The sequence below is a fragment of the Sander lucioperca genome, chromosome 6 (genome assembly GCF_008315115.2).
Source record: "Sander lucioperca isolate FBNREF2018 chromosome 6, SLUC_FBN_1.2, whole genome shotgun sequence".
In the NCBI taxonomy this organism is placed as follows: Eukaryota; Metazoa; Chordata; class Actinopteri; order Perciformes; family Percidae; genus Sander; species Sander lucioperca.
The window spans coordinates 14,403,088-14,413,704 of NC_050178.1; the positions used below are offsets into that span (position 1 = coordinate 14,403,088).

The following is a 10,617-nucleotide window of genomic DNA, read 5'->3' on the forward strand; positions in this document are numbered from 1 at the left end:
TTCTAATATATAATTTAGGTCACCACCAGAGACAGACACACACACACACACACACACACACACACACACACAAAATATGTCTGCTTTTATGTATATTTTCTCATGTATCTGGTTAAAAACAGGTAGTGTATTACTACGTATTTACATAATTGTAAATCTTACTGATTTAAAATAAAAAATAAATAAAAATTGTTTCGCTTTTTATTTATTTTGAAAATACGAAACCGGAAGTGTCCTGTGTTGTTCACGGTACGCCCGGTTGCTACCGAGAAGAGGCCGAATAGCAGCCGATAACTTCGGCAGAAACCTCGGTAGAAACCGGGCTGTGGAGCCGCCGGAGCCTCGTACCGCCCCTGCTTTGTTTAACCGTCCACAGAGGCTGACACAGCGCAGCCGGAGGTCCGATTACACCGTCTAACTGTTCGGATATACCGACAACGCCAACGGACCCACACTTTAGGGGGTTGATGTGATTTCTTTGGGCAGAAAAGTAAACCGCTTTTTAAATGACAACGGCTGCTCGCTGCCGGCGAATATAGACCGGACTCAGGTAAGATTTCCGCATCTTTAGATGAAGCTAGCTAACGTTAGCTAACGGTGCTTTGGTTATGAACATTATCTGACGCATTTCTCTCGGCGGCGGTGAAGTTGCGGTCCGTCCACTGCGTGCCTTTCTTTGGAGAAGAAGGTCAAACCAAACTCCATTCAAATAATTGACATTTAAAACAACCCCGCTTTTTGGTGAACTTGGGTTTCTGTTTCAGACATGGCTGAGGACATTTTGCTAATCGTCATGGTCTACAGGTGAATTCGGCGCACATATAATCCACCTAAAAGCAGGTTGTTGCAATATATATTTAGTTAGCCTTTTGAAAGTAACGTTAATCGGGGTTGCTCGACACCGCCCTCCATGGCAGAATCTGGGTGGAAAAACCCAGTGGGTACCGAAATTTTAAAGTTTAAACCATTTAAAAACAAACTACAAGTTGATGGAATCGATGTGTCCAGATGTGTCCGGATGTGAAAGACAACAATGCTGTTAAAAATAATCTAAGTGGACAGTGTCGATGTTGGCCGATGAATGAGGCCACGTTAAAGTGTCCGATGTTTGAATGGAGTTTGGTTGAGCGCTCTCTCCGCTGGGCACTGGGCTGTGCTGCAGCTGTCAGAGAGATGTTTGGGCACATTTCTACCCACATCACATATTTACGGTACTTTAAAGTTCAGTGACGTTTGTCACCCGTTTCTCTCTGAGTCTGCGCAGTTTGTGCCTCTAGGTCGACTCCTACAAACTTTTACTTTACGAACAAAAAAAAGTCAAATAACTGAAAACACGGACTTAAAAAAACCCAGCAACAACAGGAGCTAACAATCCTCATACAGACTGGATATCCACCTGTCTCCCCGTCCTCATACAGACTGGATATCCACCTGTCTCCCCGTCCTCATACAGACTGGATATCCACCTGTCTCCCCGCAGAACAGGTGCATTGTGTCGCATTAGTTTTTGAAGATCAAGAGGCAAACCGAAAACATAATTGTTGTGACGTCAGTGCGGGGGCGGTTGTAACGCTTATAACTGACAGACTTTTACAAACAGTTAATATATTAATAATAATAATAAATATTATGGATGGGTCTCTGATCAGTGATCGTTTATATGTAAATAGTGCCCTGCTCAAGGGCAGCAGCAAGAAACCAGTTCAGACGAGTTTTGGAATATTTTGAGAAAAGAAGGTTGAATATTTTTTTTTAATATTTTTTAGAAACCTTTTGTAATAAAGTGTGTGTGTGTGTGTGTGTCTGTCTGTCTTTGTGTGTTTGTGAGTGAGTGTGTGTGTGTGTGTGTGTGTGTGTGTGTGTGTGTGTGTGTGACACTGCGACACAGCTGGTTTAGGGTGATTGGGGGTGGGGCTCTGTATCTCCCCCATCATCCGTCTCCCCCCCTCCCTGGGGGGTTGAAATGAAGAACTGAATATAGGCCATTTTGGGATCCGGTATCCAGTTATTATAACACAGACAGACAGACATTAAGGCAGACAGACAGACAGACAGACAGACAGACAGTTAGTTTGTTTGTGCATGTGTGCAAATCTCTTCATCAAACTCCACCCGTGTGTTTCAGCCCTGTGTCACAGACCAAACATCCAGCTTCTCTCCGCTGCTCTGCTGTTTGACTTATTCTACATTTCATATTAATAGTCCCTCAGCTGGTTTCCTTCCTCCACATTGTGTTCCTGTGTTTCCTTCCTCCCTCCACACTCAGAGAACAAATACATCACACGTCCAGCCTCCTGTTTTCTACCTCATAAAGACATTTTGATTAAGCTGTAATGTAACCCTACAGGACTAATGTTCAGCAGCAGTTAGAGTCACTAAAAGTTCTGTTGTTGCTGCTGACAGACTCAGATTATTATTCTAAGTGTCTGACAACATTATGGGATGGATCCCTACAGAGATGGACCTTTTAGTTAAAGAGTAAGATCCTTTTAGTTTAACATGAAACAGCCCTGAAATCACCATCACCAAACCCACCAGACTCCATGTAAATAATCAGGACTTTTGGCGTGTATAGAGCCAGCATATTTCCACCAGACTCCATGTAAATAATCAGTACTTTTAGCGTGTATAGAGCCAGCATATTTCCACCAGACTCCATGTAAATAATCAGTACTTTTAGCGTGTATAGAGCCAGCATATTTCCACCAGACTCCATGTAAATAATCAGTACTTTTAGTGTGTATAGAGCCAGCATATTTCCACCAGACTCCATGTAAATAATCAGGACTTTTAACGTGTATAGAGCCAGCATATCTCCACATGTAAATGGGTGAATTAAGGGTTTATTTCAACCAAACCAGAGTGGTGATTTTTGGAACAGTGGAAAGATGAACCAAGACGGACTTTGATAGTTTTATTTAGTTTCTGTCCACTTTGAATGAAGTGTGTTTTACGTTGATAAAAGGACTGATTATTTACATGGAGTCTGGTTGGTCACCAGTCACTTAAACAAAAAACATGTACAAATATGTACCTTTTTAAAGCAGACAAAGTGGACACCAATGAGCAAGTTGAGCCTGTATTTGTTTATGTAAGAAGGACATCAACTGGAGTTTATTATAAAATAAAAGTTAAAGATATAATCTTACTGTCTGTCCTCAGCTGATCCTCGGCAGATCCATGTGTCCTCGCTGGTTCTTCTAGCGGCAGATCATCTTCTTCCCTCCCTCCTTCTGGCATCATGTCGGCGGCTCAGACCCAGAAGGAGAGCAGTGAGGCGGGCTGGCCCAGCCTGGAGGCTCTGGGTCTCAGTCAGAAGGAGCTGGTTCTGGCTGAGGCGCTGCAGATGGAGTACGACGCTCTCTCCAGACACAAACAGGACCAGAGCGGGACAGAAACCAGCCAGACCCGCTCCAGAGCGCCCAGCCAGACCCGCTCCAAGACCCCCAATCCCACCATTGAGCGCCCCCGACCCAGGTTATTAAAGCTTTACATGTTCAATACAGCTCCACAGTAACCGCCCACTCTTTGATGAATAGCTGACGTTTCATTAACCCTCTGAGACTGAAAGAGGCCTCAGCGCGTCCAAACGATGTTTGACAAAACTCCTACTCAAAAAGCGATATTACAAAATTTTAATCATCATACGGTATATAACTTAAGACTTTGAGGGCTTAAACATGCATGAAACTGTATGACAATTTGCACACGCACCAGAAACTTGTTATATTTTATGGGTTTCGTGCTTAGGTGTAAAAGAATGGCTAGATAGGGCCCCTTTTCCATACTTGAAAGCAGTAGCCCCTGCAGTGTGTTTGACCTAAATGTATGAACTTTGGTAGACATATGCACCATGTCTAGACCTACAGAAAAGCCTCTTGGAGCCATACCCTAAACGCAACAGGAAGTCAGCCATTCTGAATTATCATCTTTAGGACGATTTTGATCATTTTCAGGGGGTATACTTTAGCCAACTTCTCCTACAGATTTAGCCCAATTGACTTAAGAATTGGTGATTATAATCCAAAGACCTTTGCGACGCCAGATTGCAAAGCTTTTGAGGTTATGTTGATCGTTGTGGATGTGGCAAGGCGGCAAATTCTCATGTTACGCCGAAAAACAGGAAGTGGTTGCAACACATCCTATCCATCAGCCTGCACTCTACACACTGTTTGATTATCTATGCAGGACCATGTTGACAGGCATCCTGCCACTACCCCCGACACGCCTGGGGGGTGCGAGGGCTGATCATCGCTGCTTGAATGTGTCTTTTTTGTTTAACTAGCGGCACCTTATCCGGAGTAGCACTCTGAATGTCTTTGTATGTTTTTAATGACGCTGTGGGTACGCGATCTGTGCTGCCTGCACGATCCGATATGTGTATAAATACGTAGTAGAAAACGTGACGGTTTCCCTACAGTATCTGTATCACGCATGCGTTGAAACGCTTGACGGCCAGACGGCACAACTGCCGGCATATTTTTGTAGGCTACATTTTATGTTATTCATTATGCAGTTCACGGTGTGTCTGTTTTATAAAGATATTTAAATGAGGTACTTATTGACACTGATCCAAAACTGCATATCGATGTCCGTGTACTAGGCCTTGGCGACATTGTTATTTGCACAGATCGCGTACCCACAGATACTATGACAATAAAGGCATTCTATTCCATCTAATAACCTTCTGTCGACTCGCCCACAGATACCCCGTCCCTGCAGGAGGAAGCCTGCTGAGGGGTCTCTCTGGGTCCGACCCCTCCCTGAACCAGAACCAGCCTGGAGGCTCACAGTCTCCTCCCTCCATCCCAGCCAGGGCGCTCCCTCCTCGGGGAGGCTTCGTCACAGAGTCCCTGTACATCCTGGACGCTCCGGAGATCGCCAGCCTCGGATCTGGATCCCGGTTTCCTCCCAAAGGCTTCCAGTCTTTTCCAGATGATATCCCGCCCGCCCTGCCCCCGAGAAACCCCCTCCCCCCGTCGTCGGAGAACCCATTCCTGCCGCCTCGTGGGTCCAATGCGCCGCGCGACGTGAACCTGTTCACGCCGGACGTAGATCCGCCCAAAGTTTCCGCAGCAGAGCTGAACTACGACAACATCAACGACTCGTTGTCCCGACTCAACGAGAGCCGGACGGGGCCGCGAGGACGCAGGGCCAACGCAGGGGACCAATCGGGGAAGCCCGTGGCTCGCAGTAAGACCCTCCCCCCTCAGGTCCCGCCCAGGACCTACCTACCCGTTCCCAAGAGCAACAAGAACCAGCGACGGGTTTCTGCAGACCCGGTAAGAGCCGCTCTGTGACAACCAGGTGTTCCTGTTAGCTGTGGGATATATGTCAGATTGTTAACAGTGGAGGGCGGGGCATCTGTAGTTCTGAGGGAACTCTCCTCTGATTGGCCGGCTCTGTGTGTGATCGACAGGTGTCTCTGGGCTCCAGGCTGAACGGGTTTGGATATGAACTGTTCCAGGTGTCTGAGGAGAGAGACGAGGAGGTGGCAGCTTTCTGCCACATGCTGGATGTGTGAGTAACACACACACACACACACACACACACACACACACACACACACACACACACACACACACACACACACACACACACACACACTCACACACTCACACTCACACTCACACTCACACTCACACTCTCACACACTCACACACACACTCACACTCACACACACACACTCTCACACACACACACACACATGCATTGGTGTCCAAGTCACTAATGTGAACAAAAATCTCTGAAATTGGTCCTATATTGAGTGGGAACGCATCAGTTAGCGTCCACTAAAAGTTCTGTTGTTGCTGCTGACAGACTCAGATTATTATTCTAAGTGTCTGACAACATTATGGGATGGATCCCTACAGAGATAGACCTTTTAGTTAAAGAGTAAGATCCTTTTAGTTTAACATGAAACAACCCCGAAATCACCATCACCAAACCCACCAGAATCCATGTAAATAATCAGGACTTTTAGCGTGTATAGAGCCAGCATATTTCCACCAGACTCCATGTAAATAATCAGGACTTTTAGCGTGTATAGAGCCAGCATATTTCCACCAGACTCCATGTAAATAATCAGGACTTTTAGCGTGTATAGAGCCAGCATATCTCCACATGTAAATGGGTGAATTAAGGGTTTATTTCAACCAAACCAGAGTGGTGATTGTTGGAACAGTGGAAAGATGAACCAAGACGGCTTTTGGTAGTTTGAAGTGTGTTTTACCATGATAAAAGTCCTGATTATTTACATGGAGTCTGGTTGGTCACCAGTCCCTGGGAAAATAGGGTCCAAGTTAAGAACATGAAGCTAGATTTCCCATCAGACCTTTGACGTACCTGTAGTACTGCTGTACTGACGGTACTCTGTGTATGTTTGCAGGTTGCGTTCGGCGTACCCGCACGACGACCAATCACAGAACAGCGGCTTCGTGTGGTCTCCGTCCGTCGGCGTGGAGGAGCTGCATCAGGGTCTGGGCGTCAGCGTGAAGGTCACCGTCATCAGCGAGCACTTCAGAGAGCCGCTCACCTTCACCTGCGATGGTAAGACAGGAAGTGACCTGCCACGAGTACTTCAAAATAAAAGTCTCCGGTCTGTTTGAGCCGAGGAAGAATTGAAGTCTCTGATGTTGTGTTTGTTTGAGAGCTTGTGTAACATCCTGTCTGTGTGTCTGTGTGTCTCTGAGGTTCGTCCACGGTGGACCTGCTGATCTATCAGACGCTGTGCTACGCTCAGGACGACCTGGACCACATGGACGTGGACGACTACCTGCTGAAGGTCTGCGGACACGACGAGTTCCTCAACAAGTGAGAACAGTAATTCTTCTTCTTTCTTCTTTGAGTCCAAAGCAGAGAAAAGTCCATCATGATTGAACCCTGATTGGTGTTTAAAAGTCTAGACCCTGAAAGTAGGACCATGTTCAGACATATTCACAGGAAAAACCCTGTCTTATATATTCAAGTCAGTACGGTAACAATAATACTAGTGGTGGAGTTCTTGCTACATAAACCGCTCTGTGGTCTGTGGTTCTGTCATAATAACAGAGAACAGCTGATCTGTGGCTGCTGGTAGACCAACTACACACCACAACACACACACACACACACACACACACACACACACACACACACACACACACACACACACACACACACACACACACACACACCTCCAGATATCTGAATGAAATGTCTGAACACTCTCTGACTGTAGAGTTTAACTTTATTGTGTTCATGTTAGATAAAAAGTACATTAATGTAACTGCTTTAATGTAAACATTGATGTAATGTATGATTGAAATACTTTGAGATTTACTTTTTTATGTAATAATATCTGCTCTCCTTCAGCTCCGAGACTCTGGCCGGTCTGGAGTTTGTGCAGCAGTGTCTGAAGTTTGACTGGGACGTCCGACTGTTTCTCACTAAGAGATCCTCCATCAACACAGAGCTGTGTCGCACGGTACACACACACACACACACACACACACACACACACACAGAGACACACACACACACACACACACACACACACACACACACACACACACACACACACACACACAGAGACACACACACACACACACACACACACACACACACACACACACACACACACACACACACACACACACACACACAGACACACACACACACACACACACACACACAGAGACACACACACACACAGACAGACACACACACACACACACACACACACACACACACACACACACAGAGACACACACACACACACACACACAGATTAATTTGTTTTTTTCCACAGAAAGAAGACGATGAGACGTTGTCCACCATGAACCACGGCATCCTGCTGCAGGAGCGACCAATCAAACAGACCGTCACCAGGTGAGGGGCGGGGCCTGCACCCCAATAATACTGACAATAAATATGGGTCTGTTGAAAAGGTACGTTCATGTGTTTTCATACTTTCATATCTGTTTGTGTGTCTGTGATCAGGGAGGCTTTGACTCTGCTGCTCGATACTTTTCATAACGAAGCCGAGTCCTTCCTGCTGTCAGAGGTAACACACACACACACACACACACACACATATATCTTAAAAGACTAAATATATTAATTGTAAGTGAAAGAATCAACTCCAACTTTCTTCTTCTTGCTGTGTGTCTGTGAAGGTGGAGCTGTCGCTGCACGTGGAGCGTCTCGTCCAATCAGTGAAGGCGCTCTGCAGCTCGTTGGCTGCCGTGGAAACGCCCGAAGTGACCGCCGCCCTCAGCCAGCTCCCAGCATGCCCCTGTCGTTTGCAGCCCAAAGTCCTCAAGGTGAGAGACAGACAGACAGACAGACTGACGGAGAGAAAGACAGACTCTGATGGAGAGAAAGACAGACAGACTGACGGAGAGAAAGACAGACTCTGATGGAGAGAAAGACAGACAGACTGACGGAGAGACAGACAGACTGACGGAGAGAGAGAGAGACAGACAGACAGACAGACTGACTGACTGACGGAGAGACAGACAGACACTGATGGAGAGACAGACAGACAGACTGACGGAGAGACAGACAGACAGACAGACTGACGGAGAGAAAGACAGACTCTGACGGAGAGAAAGACAGACTCTGACGGAGAGAAAGACAGACAGACTGACGGAGAGACAGACAGACTGACGGAGAGAGAGAGAGACAGACAGACAGACAGACAGACAGACTGACTGACTGACGGAGAGACAGACAGACACTGATGGAGAGACAGACAGACAGACTGACGGAGAGACAGACAGACAGACAGGCGTTAATGAAAGTGATGTTGACGTCTCGTCCTCTTCTTCCTCCCAGGATGCATCAGTGCTGGCTGTCAGAGAGAACAGAGGTATCTATGTTTCAACGCTCTCTCACATTTAAACGCTTTATTACCATCACACTATAAAAAACAAGCAGAAGGGCGCCTGCGTAGCTCACCTGGTAGAGCAGGCGCCCATATGCAGAGGCTCAGTCCTCGATGCAGCGGCTCAGGGTTCGAGTCCCACCTGTGGCTATTTGCTGCATGTCTTCCCCCTCTCTCCCCACTTTCCTGTCAACAGCTGTCATGTCTATTAAAGGCTAAAATGCCACACTAAATTGTCAGTCCACCTTAAGTTTGAGGCTGAGCTCTTTTTTACTCTAACAGCTAGCCCTAACCTGTCAGGTATGATTGATACAAACAGTAGAATACGTCGTCCGGATGTTTGTTTTCATGATGTCATGAGGTCATGATGTCATGAGGTCATGAGGTCATGATGTTGTGTCTCTGCCCACCTCCCAGAGAAAGTGGTAGAGAAGCTGACGGCAGCCATCTTGGATCTGGTGGACCTGTATTGCAGCACGTTCAACGCCAACTTCCAGCCGCTGGCGCCAAGCCGCGGCAGCACGGCGCCGCTGCAGGAGGCGGGAACCGTCAACAACGTGCTGTCCTTCAATGTGCACGCCGCTCACCGCATCCCCATCACCTGGGCCGCCAGGTACTCAACACACACACACACACACACACACACACACACACACACACACACACACACACACACACACACACACACACACACACACACACACACACATATATAGACAACTCACACTCACACACACACATATATATAGACAGACACACACACTCACACACACACACAGACATAGACACACACACACACACACATATATAGAGACAGACACACCACACCACACCACACACACACACACATATATAGAGACAAACACACACACCACACACACACACACACCATATAGAGACACACCACACACCACACACACACACATAGACACACCACACACACATATATAGAGACAACACACACACACACACACACACACACACACACACATATATAGAGACAAACACACACACACACACACACACACACATATATAGAGACAAACACACACACACACACACACACATATATATAGAGACAGACACACACACACACACATATATAGAGACACACACACACACACACACACACACACACACACACACACACACACACACATATATAGAGACAGACACACACACACACAGACATAGACACACACACACACACACAAACACACAAATGCTCGCAGACACACACACGTGTACAGGGAGCTTGCTTTTGGCTGAAAACTCTTAACCTCAAACCAAACCGTAGCGGTGTGAATGTAGCCTAAGAGGCTTTGAGAACTTCAACTTCAACAATCAGGAGCCGGAGATTTGTAGTCTGTCATCATGTCCTCATGTCCCTGTGCTTCTCCTCTCTGATTGGCCAGTTACGAGGGCTTCTTCCTGTCCTGCTCTCTGACTCACGGAGGGGCGGAGCTCTGCGCGCCGCAGCACACCAGCAAACAGGCGGTCAGCAAATACCTGTTCCACCTGGTGGTGTGGGACCAGAGGTACGTATCACATGACCACATGACCACTGCACACATCTGTCCAGGGGGGAGGGGGGGGAGGATAGCACCAGATCACATACAGATACAGACAGACACAACAGTGTTGCATCACAAAAATGAACTAAAAATGTTAAGTACACACAGATAAAAAGCACAAACAATGAACAACTGTCTCTCTCTCCCCCTGTATCTCTCTCCCCCTGTCTCTTTCTC

The 10,617-nt window shown here is 46.8% G+C and overlaps 1 protein-coding gene across 3 annotated transcripts in view; it reads left to right on the plus strand.

Annotated features, from left to right (window-relative positions):
• Positions 1–242: 242 nt before the first annotated feature.
• The window catches only part of pik3c2b (phosphatidylinositol-4-phosphate 3-kinase, catalytic subunit type 2 beta), a 27,473-nt gene continuing 17,098 nt past the window's right edge, over positions 243–10,617 (plus strand). For 2 of the 3 annotated variants that reach the window (XM_031316205.2, XM_036002461.1), the window contains exons 1-13: positions 245–550; positions 3,163–3,477; positions 4,706–5,282; positions 5,420–5,520; positions 6,389–6,549; positions 6,693–6,813; positions 7,354–7,465; positions 7,790–7,869; positions 7,981–8,044; positions 8,157–8,303; positions 8,818–8,851; positions 9,284–9,479; positions 10,282–10,404. In XM_031316205.2, the coding sequence (XP_031172065.1) occupies positions 3,242–3,477; positions 4,706–5,282; positions 5,420–5,520; positions 6,389–6,549; positions 6,693–6,813; positions 7,354–7,465; positions 7,790–7,869; positions 7,981–8,044; positions 8,157–8,303; positions 8,818–8,851; positions 9,284–9,479; positions 10,282–10,404 (1,952 nt within the window). In that variant the 5' untranslated portion in view covers positions 245–550; positions 3,163–3,241. Of the gene's footprint in view, positions 551–3,162; positions 3,478–4,705; positions 5,283–5,419; positions 5,521–6,388; positions 6,550–6,692; positions 6,814–7,353; positions 7,466–7,789; positions 7,870–7,980; positions 8,045–8,156; positions 8,304–8,817; positions 8,852–9,283; positions 9,480–10,281; positions 10,405–10,617 lie in introns of all 3 variants that reach the window. The other variant, XM_036002463.1, reaches the window with a different exon arrangement.